The sequence below is a fragment of the Mugil cephalus genome, chromosome 12 (assembly GCF_022458985.1).
Source record: "Mugil cephalus isolate CIBA_MC_2020 chromosome 12, CIBA_Mcephalus_1.1, whole genome shotgun sequence".
In the NCBI taxonomy this organism is placed as follows: domain Eukaryota; kingdom Metazoa; phylum Chordata; class Actinopteri; order Mugiliformes; family Mugilidae; genus Mugil; species Mugil cephalus.
The window spans coordinates 17360923-17378963 of NC_061781.1; the positions used below are offsets into that span (position 1 = coordinate 17360923).

At 41.9% G+C, this 18041-nt stretch overlaps 1 protein-coding gene across 1 annotated transcript in view; it reads right to left on the reverse strand.

Moving 5' to 3' along the window:
* Nucleotides 1-5208: 5208 nt before the first annotated feature.
* Nucleotides 5209-18041, reverse strand: part of col4a1 (collagen, type IV, alpha 1) — a 35510-nt gene continuing 22677 nt past the window's right edge. The window contains exons 19-52 of the mRNA XM_047600900.1: nt 17326-17386; nt 17205-17240; nt 16959-17105; nt 16781-16858; nt 16592-16675; nt 16290-16360; nt 15972-16163; nt 15659-15827; nt 15317-15409; nt 15075-15179; nt 14884-14981; nt 14551-14701; nt 14336-14449; nt 13983-14150; nt 13630-13719; nt 13345-13497; nt 13145-13243; nt 12949-13038; nt 12664-12803; nt 11993-12119; nt 11777-11857; nt 11158-11256; nt 10949-10999; nt 10672-10857; nt 10415-10548; nt 10208-10280; nt 9991-10062; nt 8821-8949; nt 8640-8738; nt 8342-8554; nt 8059-8236; nt 7856-7970; nt 7411-7583; nt 5209-7207 (exon numbers count right to left, since the gene is read on the reverse strand). Coding sequence (XP_047456856.1) covers nt 7126-7207; nt 7411-7583; nt 7856-7970; nt 8059-8236; nt 8342-8554; nt 8640-8738; nt 8821-8949; nt 9991-10062; nt 10208-10280; nt 10415-10548; nt 10672-10857; nt 10949-10999; nt 11158-11256; nt 11777-11857; nt 11993-12119; nt 12664-12803; nt 12949-13038; nt 13145-13243; nt 13345-13497; nt 13630-13719; nt 13983-14150; nt 14336-14449; nt 14551-14701; nt 14884-14981; nt 15075-15179; nt 15317-15409; nt 15659-15827; nt 15972-16163; nt 16290-16360; nt 16592-16675; nt 16781-16858; nt 16959-17105; nt 17205-17240; nt 17326-17386 — 3951 coding nt within the window. The 3' untranslated portion in view covers nt 5209-7125. The remainder of the gene's footprint in view (nt 7208-7410; nt 7584-7855; nt 7971-8058; nt 8237-8341; nt 8555-8639; nt 8739-8820; nt 8950-9990; nt 10063-10207; nt 10281-10414; nt 10549-10671; nt 10858-10948; nt 11000-11157; nt 11257-11776; nt 11858-11992; nt 12120-12663; nt 12804-12948; nt 13039-13144; nt 13244-13344; nt 13498-13629; nt 13720-13982; nt 14151-14335; nt 14450-14550; nt 14702-14883; nt 14982-15074; nt 15180-15316; nt 15410-15658; nt 15828-15971; nt 16164-16289; nt 16361-16591; nt 16676-16780; nt 16859-16958; nt 17106-17204; nt 17241-17325; nt 17387-18041) is intronic.

The window sequence follows — 18041 nt, forward strand, 5'->3', positions numbered from 1 at the left end:
TTGTAGCTTGCAGCCAGTGCCATCTTTTCAGTTCGGAGCCAACACTCTCCAAATATGGAGTGTTCTTTTCACGCTTTGGAAACAAGCCCTGCTCCCTCGGATTAAACTCACTGGAAACACAAGCAAACGTGGGCTAATATTAGCTTCTTTGCTACATTGTGCTAACGGGGTACATAATCACTTGTGCACATTCAGTCTCCCGGATGACAGCACCCTGTAAGAGTCTATTTAATGCAACATTTACCTCGAGCCGTGATAACTGCAGATTGGTTTAAAACCTCTGAAAGTGTTCTTGTTGCCTGCCTACCTCGGCGACAACATTACATAAAACCACAATTTTAAAATATGATGAAATGTGATTATCAATTAGCTTTGGAGCCCTGCTAGCTTTTTCTACCCGTTTCCAGTCTTTAGGCAAAGCTTAATCAAACACCTGCTACTATCAAATAGTCAGACATGACAGTGGTATTGAAGGGGTTGGAATTTTAAGAGGTAGGGAAGTGTTTGTCATGTTTGCTATGGTTTTTTAATTTTCTTGTTACTATTTCTTCTAGTCTTCTAAGTCAAGGACACAGATCGACAAGTTGTGGTAAAAACAAGTGGCTGCGTGAAAGAATATACTGGCTTATATGCAGGATGTTGCTTTCAGTTAATGTCCCGATAACAGAACAAAGGCACTGGATAGAAGAGATTTACTAATAAATCAAGAGGATCGTAGCGAGAGAAGAATGAAAAGTCATTTGAGGGAGTGATTTAACTGAGATGAATAAAAGATACAAGGCAGACCGAGAGTTATCCTGGAATGCCTCCCTCAATCTCACTCCCACTCTTCCTCTTGTGCCCACGCACTCTCTGTTACTGTGACGTCCACTCGTCTTTTTTACTCCTCCACTTGGCTGTGGAGGCGTTCTGTTCTCTCCCCTCATTCATGCAGCGCCGCACTATTTCCATATTTCTGAGTGGACACTGTGCATTCAGTGAAACTGCGGAGGAAGAGGAGGAGGCGGAGGAAGAGGAGGAGGAGGAAGCGCCATGTTTGGCTCCATCTGAGCACATCAGATTTCCGATCATGCTGAGATCGTGATCAGGCCTCGCACGAGTGCCAAGCTCTGCAGATGGAATTATATTTCTAATAATCACGCTTAGAGACACGTGTGTGTGTGTGTGTGTGTGTGTAGCTCAACTCTGACTGCAAAATCAGTACTTTTATCAAAACAGGATGTTCCTGAACAGATGGACATCACAGTGCGGTGATACAGTGAACTTTCTACTGGGAACTGCTAAAGCTACTATGACTATTATCTTTACCACTAAGGGCAGCATGTTCCTAATGTTATATTAAACAGTGCTGCAGTTTGTACTTTATGGATACATTTTTTTCTCTTTTTTTTTCACACATAAACAATGTGCAGTAGTAGATTTAATGACTCCTCCTGAGTTTTTTTTTTTTTTTTTAAATAATTTTTTTATTTAATGTGCTCCATGCTCAGTATCAGCATTTCTGTGTTGTATGCCATCACTTAACTCGTGACTATTTTGATCATCTCCTCTTCGTCATTTGCAGATCTTTGGAATTCTTCACAGACTTTACATTACAACAAAGCATGGCCAATGACTGTTCCTAAAACCAGTTGAAAAACTGTTTTCTGTGTAAAGGCACAGTACCATAAAAAAAAGAAGAAATGCGAGAAGGTTATTGTTTTACTGACAGTCATCTGAGTTTTAATCTCTGTAGTAGCTCAAGAGGACCTTAAAGCCTAATTCCCCTTTACATAAATGTGATGCCTTGACAAGGCCAAGCTCATTACTAAAACCCAAAACTGGCAGGTCAGTCAATTACTTGTGCAGCAACTTAGGCTCCCTACTTTAGACCACCCATTATTTCAATTTCTTCAGTGTACAAGTTGTTACAGTACTAACTTTTCGTATTTATTGACCTCCACTGTACATTAATTTAAGTAGCAGCTGAAGCAGGTCTTGCCCGTGTGAAAGATGGCAGGTAGCAAAGGAATATGTTAAGTGGAGATACAGCAGGACCTCCAATTTTAGTTTATCTTTTGCTTCATTGGGTGAAGTAACAATGCACAATTACAAGGAAAGTGGGCTCATTAAACACGATAATTAGCGATACCATAAACTGTGTGATAATTACTTGTATAATTAAATTCATCATGTCTAAGACTGTGAACCATAGTGTGTTGCCACATGCTGTGAATATAAATGTATAGAATATATTTTTTTAAGCCATGGTATCAGAATCACAGAATCCTTCATCATTACATTGATTTTCCATCATTAGTTAATACCTTGAACTTTGTCTACAATACGCCTCTAATGTAAAATAGATCTAAAGCAAATCACCAAAAACGCATATAGCACAAATTTGTGTAACTAAGGAAACGTGTGGGTCAGTCAGAGGTTATTCTTACATACTGTTGAATGTTCAGTTTTCAGCATCACAGACTTTGGCCAGAAGTTATTGATTCGACGTTTGCAGACGGTTGAAAACATGTTTCCAGATTCCATTCTATGTTGGTTTATAGTAAACACCAGGTCAGTATTTCAGTTCCTCCTATTTAGGACAATGAGTCCTACCTGACGTAATATGCTGGGGAACATTTTTGAGTAAGATTTATATGAATCTTCACAGTAGCTTCACAGTAGCTGCTTTATATTTTTTCAATGAACTATAACTTTAAACCCTTTAAACCTCGTTTCCATTCACCATTTATCTTAACGTGAAATACTGTGATATACTGTATTTTCTCTTCTGAATGCAAACTGACCTTCACAGAGTCCAAACTGACAGGATGACGCACAAAATAACAAAGGGCTCGAACATACAGACTGAGAGAGAGGGTTAGTTCCCCCTCTCTTTTGAAAAATACTGATTGTTTAAATAAATTCTGCACAGTAGAGTTACACAAGCAGGCACAGAAGAGGGAAGCAGACTGACTGCAGTTAAAGAGGACATGGTTGAGGGTCTGGCCAATAAAAACTTGATAAGCGTCTTTGTGTTTGTGCTGCTGTTAGCCAACAATGCGTGAATAATTTCACCACATGACAGTACAGGACAGTTTAGTTTTTTTTTTTGCATTTGTAGCACCAGCTGTTTACAGGACAACTCATACAATGTGACTCTTATTAGTTCACGAAGCCGCATTCAACATCCACCTGACTGGATTTAAGCAGACAGAGTGAAGAAAACATCTGCGTGGGCGCGAACAGCTTCAACAAAGAACAAACACAATCAAGTTTTTGAAATGTGAGGCCTTTGTCGGATCTGTGTAGGCTTCCAGTCAATCTAAAGTTGTTGAAAGCACCTGTAGTCCCGCGACAGTTGCCACCTGTCATTAGCTGTCAGCTTACCAGTAACCAGTGTGACTGGCTGGGGAACCTGGCCTTTTCTGGAGGTGAAAACCCACAGGCACAAAAGTCGGATTAACTTGAAAGATCCGGCTTTTACATGTTGTTATATTTGAAAGTAATTACGAGCAACTTTGAACGCACATTACAAAAGGCGCAACCACTCCACCTCGTTGGTTTCCCTGCAATCCCATACAGACATGAAACAATGAAAACTGAAACATATTCTGCTTTTTGGAAACCAGACAGCGAATGCATTTCACCCCTTCTCACTAAAGCTCTCACTGTACGTACCTCTGACCGCAAACCTCCAATGCAAAAGATATACAAAGCCTTTGTAACAGTTGTGTGTGCGCATGTGTGAAAGCGGTTTTCCTGCACAGCTTCTGTCGGGTTTTGTGTTTGCGTGCTGTGTTGCAAGTTAATCTGTATTTGGCACAGCTCAGGTCAAGGGGGTGTGGTAGAGGTGGTGACCTCTGTACTTTATCCACTAAGGAGAAAGGTCAGGGTCACAAAAACCTCCTGACACATTCCTAAATTATATCATAAACACACTCTGGAAAACAAGACATGTTGAGTAAAGGGACTTTGGCTACTACTCATTCTTAGTTTTTCAGCGCAAAAACCAGTATTTGACACAGTTAGTTTTTCTTTCAGCATCAACAATGACCACAAATGCAGTTTCCGTATTGTTTTATTTGACCTTTAATGTGAACAATTTGGTGTCTACGTCAGAAATGTCGTGAACATATTATTGCGCCAACATAAAGCCCAGCTCTGAAGGTGATTGTAACTTGGGGCTCAACTTAGCAGTGTTAGCAAACCTATAGGATTAAGACACTTAAAGAGGTCAAAGTTTTGAACTCCAAAGCCCCTGAGCGAGGCTGAGCCCTGACCTCAAGCACATGGCATTGTTGTTGTTGTGTGTTTGAATGTGAATTCCATCAATTTGGTTACTGCATTTCTTGCAATGAAGCCATGCTCACCAGCAGGAATGTGTATCATGCATCATACCTCTGAACTCAAATGATCTCCATAATCAATTAGTTAGCAGTAGCTAAATTCGTAATTCTAACCTTTAAGGTAAAGTTTATTCAACTTTTCACAGAAGCAGAACTTGTCTTCAGTGCAGCCTCCTTGCAGCCCACAGATATTTCAGCATTGCTGGTCATCAGGCCTTTGCTCTCAGTTATGCCTGACATTTGACCATTTGGCCTGTAGCCAGCGTGGTACGACCATCCAATCTGACTCCCACCTACGTGACCTTGCACTCATCGGTCAGACGTCACGGCCTTGTTAGACGTGTTCATGAAGACGGCAAAGGGGGTCAAGGGCTCTGTTTGTCTGTCTGGTGACAAGAGAGGAAACAAGGGATAGGATTCCGGTAATAAATGAAAGATGAGAGCGGAGTTGAAAGGAGGGGTTATCTGGTTCTCTGCGGAGCGTATCGATCCGTTTTTGTTTTCGTGGGGTGAACGGGTTTGCTGGACACAGTCCCAGCAGAAGTGCTGAGGTAGTGGCTGCATGGGACCGTGGACGTGTTGCTGCAGAGGCTGCACTTAAATTACTGTTCAGGATTCAGGATATATTTGGGGTCAACTTTTGATCCCTGTTGTTGGTTGGCAGTAGTAGGTTTGAATATATGCACGTATAAAGATAAAACCACAGAAACTAACTGAGCCATCTAAATGGAGCACTTCAAGGCAATGAATCATGCGACTCATCAGCTACTTACTTTCACAGTGCGCAGGTGCTGCCCTCTTGTGGCAAGTACCGTACTGCAAAGCTTGACATTACCCAAGACAAACAAACCAAATGGAAAAAAAGACAATACACTTATGATAATTTAATAAGAATATCCTACAGTTCAGTTTATTGCAGAATTTACACAATATGGGATGCAGAAAAATATACAATGCTGATGAAGTGTGTTTGCCTTGTTCATTACTCACAAAAGATTATTCTGATTGTAAGGACGTTTACTAATGTTGGCAAATCCTGCAGATACTGCATATGCTAGACGGAGCGTTTTATCACAACCAAGAACAACACACAAACAAAAACAGGTTGCAGTCAGTGTAGAGTAATTGCTAAAACTTCAACAGTACAAAACTTTCAATAGCTCTGAAAAGGACGCACAAATGTTTGGGATTCAAGAGGCTTTCCGGGAACACGATATAGCAGGAATGATTACCAAATGCAGTGTATAAAATATTGAACAAAACACACACTTCTGTCAAGACCCTTTGAGAGCATCTCGACCTGCGTAGGCACTGTGTATCTTTGACTCGTGAAAGCGCAACAAAATGACCCTTCACTCTCAATGAAGAATGCATTTATGCACAAAATCAACAGGTGTTACAAAAGTAATTCACAAATGGGAAAAGTCAAGTAAATGTTATGCGTAAGTATATATACATGTGCATTTCTTTGGGATCAAAGATGAGAAAGATTTGGTTCACTTTAAGGTCCAGTGTGTGAGATTTAGGGGCAATCGGCAATATTTATGTTTTCATTACTGCATAATCGGCTGAATATGAAAATCGCTGTTTTCGTTGGATTATATGAATGCGTGTTTCTATGGTCCAAACCGAACACTAATTCTACACAGAGCATTTTGTTTTGTTTTTCACCTTTTTAGCAGCCACTTTGGATTCTCTCATATTCTTGGAAAGAAAGGCTGAGGTGAAGGCTGTCTGGTTAGCTACAATCTGCACATCCACCACGAGAAGCCACACACTGGTCCTTTAATCTAAGAAAGGAGTGAGTCCTTTTACACACAGCTGTTACACACAAACATCTGACAGAGCAAAGCTTTTGAAAACATGATTTTCTTTTCTGTCCATTTATTTTTCTGCGCTGGTTTCAGATGATGTCAACAACAGGGTTGTGCAATAATGTATATGGACACCACGACACCCATTTTCAAGCCACTCAAATGCATATGTACACACACTCATCCACACACACGCACGCACGCACACACACATACATACACACACCTGTCAATGCTATTTCAGTGCTGTTTTGTATGTTAATAAGGCGTTGGCTGTCACATATGGTATTTGAATATATGGAATCCAACATATTCTCAAAACTCTTATAAATAAAAATGGGCTTAGTAACACACAAAGTAATTCAGTAATAACCTGAGGAGAGTATGTTGAACTATGTTAAAGAGGAATGCATTATATTTACAACAGAGTGATCGGTATATTTATCTGCAACATTATGGTGGTTTAGCAAATGACAAGCGAATGTAACCAGTGGTAAGTCCCATCCTTTACATTAGTAAGTTTAAACAAGCTATAAGGTGTGAACGTCTATAATACTGTGAAGCTATATCTTTCAATCATGTGGCACTGGGAGGATAGCGAAATGGTAGAAAAGAAATGAAAAGGCACAGGAGTAAGATTCAATAGCACCGAACTTACACAAACAGCCCTTTCAAAATGAACACCAGTTTACCAGTTTTGGGGGCATGTACTCAGTGCAGTGGTAAACTGGGTGCCATTCTTAATAACGTGTTGTGATTGTGTGTTTCTGCGTGGAGCAAAAGGCCACTTGGTCTCTGAGTTCTTGATTGTATAATTCAGTCTTTGGCTGTTCTGCGACCCGCGTCTCTGTCCTTCTCCTCTCACACATGTCATGCAGGGAAATAGCACCATCCTTTGAAAACAGGAAGTAAAAGCCAGGTCGAGGACGTCAATGCGCACCTTACTGCTTGCAGGTTAAAGTGGAGGCTTCTGGCATCGGGGTTTATGTCCTCTTCATGCACACTTGACAGCGACTTATGTGTGTTCGGAGGCTGCCTGCTTTTAGTGTTGTCGGGACGGGTTTCCTGCAAAAAGAGGAAAGAGCATAGCAAGTCAGTCCAATGTTGGCATGCCAGTAATTTGAGATGAACCAGAAGATAAAAGCATCAAACATCAAACACTTTTTTCACCTCCAACCACATCACTAATTGCGTGTAGCTGTATGATTTTCAGGGCTCATGTTTTTTTTCCTTTCAAGAGAGAAGGGGAGCACAAAAGACTGTCTTACGTAAACATCTCATTGTCTTCGATGGTGGCAAGCCAGAAGCTGTAGGAGTTGGCGTAGTAGTTGCAGGTTCCTCGACCGTGACACTCAATGAATGGAGCACTGCGGAATTCCTCCAGGCAGGATCCGGGAGAGGCCAGAGCCTGGCCTGAACCCTCAGCACCAGCACTGGTGTGCTGCAGAGACACACATGATGCAATTGAAACAAATCCCACGTAGGTGTGCAGCTGTTATAATCATATACTACTCACATTTACTACACTAAAAAGTTCCCTGCATGAGCTGGGTTTTGATAGTATTGGTTAAACTAAATGGTAATTTTTACTTCTGTTTATTAAGGGGGAAATAGCTCTTCATGGTTTCTTTGAGGGCTTTCTCAAAGACCAAAACCTTTCTGAAAATGTGTTCTAGAGAGGGGAGACTGTTTATCTGCACTGTTTTGTCTTACCATGACGAAAGAGTAGCCTATCCACAGAGAGTCCCAGCCCTGAGGGCAAGCTGGAATCATGATGGTCTGACTGTGAACTGCTATCACCATGGCTGGGGCTTCACACACAGCACACCTGTGCAGAGTAGTAGGTGAGAACAGCACAATGTGTTAATGTCACAGACACGTGGCACAGAAAATTGGGCTTAGAAATGCTGGCGTACCTGCTGATGAAGGGTTTAATGCTTTCACCGGTGATAGGTGCCATGCTCATGGGCATGGGCTCAGGTGAGGTGAGCCAATAGGAGTAATCATTACGAGAGGCGAAGTTGCACACATTGTTGATGTTACAGAACAGGAAGGGCATGGGGCTGAACTTCCGTAGACAGCTGCCTGCCGTACCTAAAGGACGAAGAACGTAGAGCCATAGGGAAATTGTAATTCACCTCACAAAGCCCTTCTTTCTTTCTTTTTTCTTTCTTTCTTTCTTCATATCATTTCTCTCACCTAAGTCTTGTCCATGAGAGCGTTCATTGCCTTGTACATAGAGCAAGGAGTAGCCGTCATATATAAGCGTGGTTCCATGAGGACAGTATGGAACCTCCACCGACTGGCTGTGACGTGTCACCAGGAACCCATGCTCCACAGACGAGGGGCCAGGTTGACCCACTTGACCTGGAACACCATCAGGTCCTGGGGGCCCAGGGTATCCTCTGGGTCCTAGTGATACAGAGTAATTATTAAGTAAATGAAACAGCCAAACAATATGCATATCAGCATGTTTTCCTTCCAGGGAACTTCTCACCTTGTGGCCCAGGCAGGCCGGGCTGTCCTTTAGCTCCAGGCTGACCATTATATCCAGGCACACCTTCATCACCCTTTGGCCCTGGAATACCTGTCACACCTGAGAGAAAAAAACAAAAATAATGAAACAAAATAACGGAAAAATGGGCGTGGGACACATTACAAGTGATGACAAACATTACCTTGCTGTCCTTTCTGCCCGGGAATCCCAATTGGACCCTGAGGTCCTGGCGGGCCTTGAGTTCCCGGGAAACCAATATCTCCTTTAATAAAGGTGTGGGGGCCAGAGGGACCTGGGGGCCCTTGATTACCTGAAATATACAATATTTTTATGTCATATTTGGTTTTAAATTAGCCACATGGTTCTTCTGTGTGTGTGTTTGTGTGTAAGTTGTATATGTGCATAACACAAGATATATCCGTATCCAGGTTTCATAACCATGCCATAATAATCACCACTTTCATTTTGTGTCACATATTATTATAATTTTAATATACTATTACCACTATATGCATCACAAATTAGCATTGTTCATTCTGTATCCTTTTTGTTTCTCTTTTATGCTATGCACACAGTCATAACCTCCAATGTTCTGCAGATGTCTTGTACTAATTGCTTTTGTCCCTGTCCTGTAAGTGTTTCTGGTGTTTAGTCATCAATAAAATAAGCAATAAAATGAAAAGTGAAAAGTGAAGGAGTGAGTAAGGAAGAGACCAACTGATGAGACAAGGGAACAACCAAGGATGCAATGTAGCAAGCGAGATAGAAAACAGTTAATGAGGAACAGGGGGTAAAAGAGAGGATGGTCAGTAAGAGGACCGAGCCAGGTTGTATACCAGAGATGGGGAGCAAGAGATTCAATATCCATTATGTGGTACTTTGGAAGTATGCACACTTCTGTACTTGCTAACTTCAAAGTATACACTTTCAAGTACCCACTTGCTCCCTTGGAAGTTCAAGGGAAGTACACACTTGGAAGTAAACAATTTCAAGAGCAGAGTTTCAAGTAGACATTTGGATGTGCATGGGAAGGTGCAAGGGAGCAAGCAAGAAAACAAGCAGTTTAGTGACCTTGCAAGAGTACAGGGAGCAAGCGATCAAGGCATAGTGAGCGAGGAAACGCAACACAAGGAAGTAAAGTAGCAAGGCAATATCGGGGCAAGCGTCCAAGCAAAGAACAAGCACTGGGTCAAGGAAGCAACAGAGAAAGGGACCAAACAAGCAAGTGACCTTGCTACTGTGCAAGTGAGTGTGCAAAGATACAAGGGACCAAACAAGTGCATAAGCAAGGGTACAAGGAATAATTAATGTTGTAATTAACAGTGGTTCACAATCTTTACTCTTTTATTACCTTTTTCTCCTGGGAATCCTCGATCTCCAACGTCTCCTTTGAACCCAATGTCCCCAACAGAACCTCTTGCACCTAAAGCAGGTATTAGTGTGTTTTATTTGTTTATTTATTCTTCTTTTACAAATAACATGTTTTCTTACACATAAAAAACACTCATATACTCATTTAAAGAAATGCTACCTATCACACACAAACACATCATTCTGTGTTTACTCACCTGGGAAGCCAGCAACTCCCTGCAATCCTCTCTCTCCCTTCTTTCCATCGATACCTGGAAGGCCAGGTTGGCCCTGTTTAAAGTCACATGCAAAAACAATAATTATGATTTTTGCAGCTGTTTCTAGCATGTATCAGATATTGATCATCATAATGTACATTAACGAGTAAAGAGTACAGTATAAAAGAAAACCATCTCATGACATACAGGAAGTCCAGGAGATCCGGGGTCTCCCTTATGTCCCGTCTCTCCCTGGAAGCCCTGGTGACCCTGATCTCCTTTGTCTCCCTTTAGGCCATCTCTGCCTGGCAGACCACCAGGTCCTGGTAAACCTGGGGATCCTGTTTTTGATGGGGACAAAAACAAACGTTTTTTTTTTTTTACCATACAAAATGTATTCAGTGACATTTCACTTCCAGTATTCGTGGGCCTGTTTTGCTAGCATGAGATGCATTTCACAGTACCTTTTTCTCCAGTTTGTCCTGTTTGTCCCGTCTCTCCCTTAGGACCCTCTAGAGAGATACCTGGGGAACCTCGCTCTCCTGGCTCACCATGGGGACCTTGTTGGCCTGGAAGTCCCTTGTCTCCTTTGAAACCAGGAACACCTGGGTGACCAGGGAAGCCAGGGGCGCCAGAACTTCCTTTGTCACCTGAACAAAGAAAGAAAAGGCCAGATTACATCTTCACTTTAGTAATCAAAGGATAATCTAAATTATATATAAACAGAGGAAGGGGTCTTACCTTTGCTCCCAAGATCTCCAGGTGGGCCCGGAAAACCACGACCAGGTAAACCTGCAGAAAAGGACAGATATACAGAGACATAGAAGTGATCATTGATGTCTTTGTTGGTAGTGAGTGTTTTTCAGATGTTAAGGATCTTGAGAAATAAAAGCTACACAAGATACTACCATTATGCAAGAGGGAGGGGTTAGCCTAACACTGACACTGACCTGGATCTCCCCTTTCCCCTGAGGGTCCCGGAATGCCGTCCACCCCAGCATCGCCCTTGTCTCCACGAGGACCAGGAGGACCTTGCATGCCACCTTCACCTGTAGAGGATCACATTTACTGACTACCGCTTCCTGCATATTCGGCTTGCAGAGACACAGTTTTCACATCCCTCACAGTTTTCCAGCAAGTATAAATAAGCATTGGTCTGGGACAGTTTTGTCCTTCTTGTATCTGTCTGTGTATGTATATTCAGCTAGTTCAGCTTACTCATTAATCATTACTGAAAAAGGAAGCAGTTTATCTTGAATCTCATAATTTCGCCACTGAAGGAGGTTCTCAATATAACTGACGACAAAAAGGTCATGTAATGATGTTTTGTTTTATGTTATTTGGAGTGCCAAATTCCCATAATTGCCCACTGATTAGTTTGATTTTATGTAAATTCTCAGTCTGAACCCTTCCAAGAAAAATCCGTCTAAAGGGATTATAGTTAGCTCTGTCAAGCTCATTATGTAGCTATGGATCTAACCTTGAACCTAAGACAAATGAATCACATTTTCTGGTCTAATCATTGCATGTGTCAATCTGACTAGATAATCAAATAGGCCTGTTACTTACCAGGTCGACCGTCAAGACCAGGATCTCCTACAGACCCAGGAAGCCCAGAGATACCCTTCGCGCCTGGTCTACCTGCCTGACCTGTACAATACACATAGGAACATGCAAAAACTACAGTAAGAACACTCCTGAAATAACAACATGTAGGATTACCATACTTGAAGCTGTCCTTTTAGACAGAATAAATGAATGAACAATGAATGTCTGGACGCTGACCTGGGAATCCACTGCTTCCTTTGTCTCCCTTGGGTCCTTCGAAACCTGGCTTGCCGGGCATACCCTCTTGACCTTTCTGACCCTTCTCTCCAGGTGTTCCTGGAAATCCTGGCTGGCCAGTCGGACCCTGCACAAGTAGAGGATTTGAGCGAAATGCTAATTGAAGACAGATAGATACTTATTATTAATGACAGGGGCATATACTCCAAGACAGTATGTACAGAATATATGATTCCTGTTCCATTTCTGTTGGGTGTCAATCTACATTCTTCATTCAGTAAAATTGGAGTTCACATCAGATGTGTAGTCAAATGTGTGCTTGCAGTCAATGAATCCCATGACAGGAATAAAGAAGCAAAATTCTGACAAATAGTGAAATTAAAGTAATGTCCTTTGTCAAAATCAGTTTATGCACAACAAATGAATAATAGATAAATATGGAGCTTAATCAAACATTGACTGGACTGTAAAGGGGCTTGAATATTGTCATGTAACATTCAATCTATTTTCTTGCAAAAATGAAGTGCAATCATTATCATTATCACTGTTTAAAACGACTCATCTTTTCAAGGTTCTTTCCAAGCTCCAGTAGAGGTGAAGTCATGCCTATTCAAACCTGCTGGTGTTCATACAACTAGCATCAGAACAGAATATTTTAACTACTGAATTACCTTTTCTCCTGGGAATCCTGGGAAGCCGATACCTGGCTCACCAGGTTGTCCACTATCTCCCTTTTCTCCATCTGTACCTCTGAATCCAGGATGTCCCGGTGTACCAATATCACCTTTGGTACCCTTTGGACCAACTGGACCTAAACAAACACACACACAAACATGGTTATATTTTGTGTTGCACTAATTATTTAAGTGGTAAATACACATATATAACACTCGTGCTCACACACTGGAACTGGCTGGCATTTTCAAGTCATACATTTTTGTGCTTTATTTATCTACCTGGTATCCCCATCTCTCCCCCACTGCCTTTCTGTCCAGGTGGTCCCATGCTGCCAGTCTCTCCAGGCTCTCCAGGATCTCCTTTTGCCCCTGAGAAATATCAGTGACATTGAAATGATTTAGAATTTATTTTAATTCAGAAATTAAAATATAGGATAAAAGTATAGAACATGGTTTAGCTGATATGGTATGTTACCTGGTTGTCCAGGTAATCCAGGATCTCCATCTTTGCCTGGCATTCCAGGATCTCCTGGGAGTCCTTGGTAGCCCTTCTGTCCAGTGACCCCAGGGTCACCTAAAGGGCAATGGTATTAAAAACAAAGTCTAACCTGCCAATCTGTTTTTGGCAAATCTCTACATTAATGTATAGTTATTGAGCCAACTGCTGGTTTGTACCTCTGTCTCCAATGTCTCCCTTCTCCCCCTTCATGTGCTCCATGTCAACATCACTCATGTTCCCACGCGGTCCTTGAATACCTGGCTCTCCTCTTTCACCTTTAGGTCCAGGGTCTCCAGCACCGCCTCTTGGTCCAGTACTACCAGGATCACCTGAGAGAAAATGTTGCAAACAGATGGTTTTATGGCTACTGGTATAACAGAAGAAAGTGGGGAAATATATATATAGCTGATAAGAACAGCAAGAGAAGAGATTGTTTTTTTTTCTCATTTTATGATCTTTACCTCTCAGACCAGGTGATCCAGGTGTGCCTGGCGATCCAGGAAATCCAGGCACTCCTGGTGTTCCCATTACCCCCATTTCCCCCTTTTGACCTAAACACAAAAATGTCAATATTATTATAACTGAACAGACAGTTAAAAAAAAATGAACAATAAACAGTTCAGCCAGGTTTCACCAGCAAAAGCCACATAATTTCCCCTCTGCTGTTAAAAATGTGATCCTGTTTCACAGGTTAATTCCTAACACTTCTGTTGAAACCTTTTATAAACTTTTATAACTTTGTAACTTTTTCCACAGGCAAAATTAACAAAAGAAGAAAAAATACAAAGACACAACAGTGGTTTGTTTGTCTCACCTTCGTTTCCAAATGGTCCATCCCTGCCTGGTAAGCCTGGTTGCCCCTGTTGTCCTTTTGAACCTGGGGGTCCTGGGAACCCAGGGGTTCCCTTTTCTCCTTGAGGCCCTGGCATGTCCAGACCAGGAAGACCTGGGTAACCCTTTTCTCCCTTTATACCTTCCCGACCTGTACAACAGAGATACATAACGAGTGCCAGTTAGTCATAATGCTGTAGCATCAACAAGAGCTGAATCAAAAAGAGCCAGCATGAAGAATTAATTTTCTTACTTGTACTTGTACAGCTTTTATCAAATAAGTCATAAAGGTCTCCAAGACACCAATCTTTATATTCCTGCACAGATTCTGCTCACCGAATGGTCCAGGTTCTCCAGGTGGTCCTTGTGGTCCAGGAGCGCCAGGTGAGCCTTTTCCTGGCTCACCTGGTCTGCCAGCCAATCCAGGAAGTCCTGGGGGTCCAACCTCACCTGTTTTTAAAATCCAAAGAAACAGAATCTCAGAACAGAAGATGGGAGTTTTACATTTTACCATGGACTAATTTCAGTATACCCTAAGTTCCCTTCAGTACCTTGAAGTCCCTGAGGTCCTGGTGGTCCAGTCTGTCCTTCTCGTCCAGGAACTCCAGGTAGTCCAATGTCACCCTTTGCTCCCTGGAAGCCAATATTTCCAGGAAGGCCCTGTGAGCCCTTTGGACCTGGAAGACCCCGTCCAGGTTCACCCTGCATGGCACAGAAATAAGCACTTAGTCGTTGTTATGGTTTGAATTTTATTTATGTTGCCATTTTATGCACTGTGTTTCACATATCTAGAATACTATATATACCCCCACATACTCCTTATACTGTAACTGAATATAGTACTATTCTAATTAACTAATATAGATATGTTGTCAAACACACACCTTTTGTCCAGGCACACCAGTTTTCCCAGTGAATCCATCCTGCCCAGGTCTTCCTGGCTCTCCAGGTATTCCCTGTGCTCCTGGAACTCCACTGATTCCTGCACATCGACCAAATAAAAAATTTTCATTGAGTTTCCTATTTTCTCTTCATGTACATGCTGTGTGGTGTTTGGTGTGATCAAATAGCTCACCTTTAGGACCGGCTGGACCCGGAAATCCAATTCCAGGAGGTCCTTGTTCACCTCTTTCTCCTGGGAAACCTGGAACCCCCTGGTCTCCTGGTGGGCCCCTGTCACCTGCCACCAACAAAATATTGTATGTTAAACTAACTAAATGATTAAAAGATTAATAATTCATCCGTAAGAGACATATTAAACATCAAGGGGTTTTAAATGGAGTAAAATAGGGACCTGCTGAATATTGTGTTGCTCACCTTGATATCCAGGTAAGCCTGTTTCTCCTCGTGGTCCAGGTACCCCCTGAGGTCCAGGAGTGATCACACCTTTACCTGGCTCACCTTTTGCACCTGGTGGACACAAGTTATGTTGATACATAATTAGTGAATTAATGTACTCAGTAGATGTGTGCAGTATCAGTCTACAAAAGTCTATAAAAACACCAAAATGATCCCAGACTAGCCCATATTTTATTTACCCGGCCAACTGTCTTTCTATGCGCAAAATAAAATTGAAAACCACCCAATTGGGCATAACATTACCAGATCTGCCAACACTGTATACATTACACTATAACTTTACAGAAATCTCATGCCCACCAGGTGATCCGGGAACTCCAGGACGTCCTGGACCACCCTGACTGCCCTTCTCTCCAGGCTCTCCTGGTCGGCCGAAACCTGGTGTACCAGGTGGACCCCGCTCTCCTGGAGGCCCAGTAAAACCAGGGTCTCCATCAAGTCCACGTTCACCCTTGATACCCTCTTTAGCCTGAAGGCAAGGTTAGACAAATGAAAAGTCAAATTTACTTTTCTTTTACAAAAACTGACAATAAATTATAGAGAGTGAACGCTTCAAATTGAATAAAACAGAATCATGTTGGCAAACTTATTTCCATATTAAAAATAAACTTACAGGTTCTCCTTTGATGCCAGGTTCGCCTGGAATGCCATCTTTCCCAGGCAGTCCATCTCGGCCTGGCCGCCCTGGGGATCCAGCTTGACCAGGAAGACCTCTGTCCCCCTTGTAACCCGGAGCTACAAAAATATCCCCTGGCTCACCAACAGCCCCAGGGGCCCCCATCAATCCGGGAGTCCCTTGAGTACCCTGCACAAATCCAAAAATGTGAAAGTCAATCCAACTCAGTATTTATCTTTCTGTTCCATTTTCATCAACTCAACTGTCAAAACAAAGGGATTTAGTTGTTATTGTTTTGGACATTATTCTACTCACGGGTGTTCCAGGTCGTCCAGGGACTCCAGAAAGACCTTTTTGTCCTTTGCCACCAGCTACACCAGGAGGTCCTGCCAGGTGAACATTGACATTGTACATCCTTAGCTTATATAATACTCATAATAGTGTGTGTGTCAATTGGCAAGCCGACGAATAGTTATGTTTGGACTCAGTAAAAAGCTAAGGTTAAAAAATGTAAAATGCATCTTCATTAAAAAAAAAAAAAAAAAACAACTGTTACCAAAAGCTACAATATTTAAGGCACTACAATTGTAAATTTGGCAGTCTCAGTGTTTGCTCACCTGGTTCTCCTTTAGGGCCCTGAGGGCCAGGTAATCCAGGTGGGCCAAAAGCCTCACACTCGAAACAGGTTTCTCCTCTGTCACCTATAAACAGATACAGAGACACGAGTTAAGTAAAAAACAAATATAAATTAAAAATATTGTTTTTGTTGCCATTTTGTCATTCATTGATTGGTTGGTCCTCCTTACCTTTCTGCCCCACTTCCCCTTGTAAGCCTTGAAGTCCAGGTGGGCCAGGGGCTCCCTTCTCAATGTCACATAAACCATCTGCACACATGTACGCATTGGATTATTGAAACATTTGTAGATACACAATATGAGTGTTTCACCATATGTATGTTACACTGACAGATCGGGAATATTGTACCTGGTTCTCCAGGGGGGCCAGGGGGTCCAGTGGCTCCTGGTTGTCCTGGAGGTCCAACAAGAGACTCTCCTTCCAGTCCCATGTCTCCTTTTTGACCCACATCTCCTTTTTGACCTTTCTCTCCAGGAGGCCCTTCCCTGTACCGACCTGGAGTACAAGACCATACATTTTGGCGTCACTAACACAGAATCTGACACATACATTTAATGCAGTGTTGTTACTATATATTATATAGTGTTATTTTACCTGGTGGGCCTGGTGGACCCTGAGGACCAGGAAAACCTGTAGATTAAGACAAAAACCAAAGTGTTTATGAGAGTGTCATCCTTGCGAGCATGTGTCAGCTACTACTAGAGCATCCTTTTACCTTTTTCTCCTTCTGTCCCTGGAAAACCACGAGGGCCAGGGGGGCCAGGTGCACCGGTGCCCTATAATTACACCATAACAGAAATGAAGATCATAAATTCTTCTTTTTATTATTATGTACTATATCGGTTTATTACTGTGGAATCTATGGTGAGAGTTGACTGTTACTGAACTCAGGGTGGTGATTATTTATTTATCCCTCTTTTCATTACAGACATTGTTACTATTTGAACATTCGTTCCGATGAGGTTCATGTCAGATTATATCTGTCATAAAAATTTGACAAATTAAAAATCCACAACTGGTGGCACGTTCACTGGAGAGGTTGGTATTTATTTATTATAGATCAAGTTTAGTTTTGTAGTTTGTTTAGTAGTTTTGTTTGCTTTAGTTTTTAGTATCTCCTTTAATTAGCAGCTTTTAGGTATTTTATTATCAGATTTCACTCTAACCAAGTGATAACAGTAATGTGACTTATGGTTTAAGGTGAAAAAAAAATAATCTCCTATCCATCCTGTGAGCCCATGTTCTGCAGCATCTCTGTTAAATTCTCCTCGTTTGATAAATGCCAAGTCTTTGAAAAATATGCATCAGGCCCAAGGCGAGATCTATGAAATAAAGGTCATAGCCATCATACGATGTGTGTATTACAAAGCCCGGTGTTGTTTAACAGTGTATCTTCCCTTTAATACACTCTCACTTTTTAACCGAATGAAT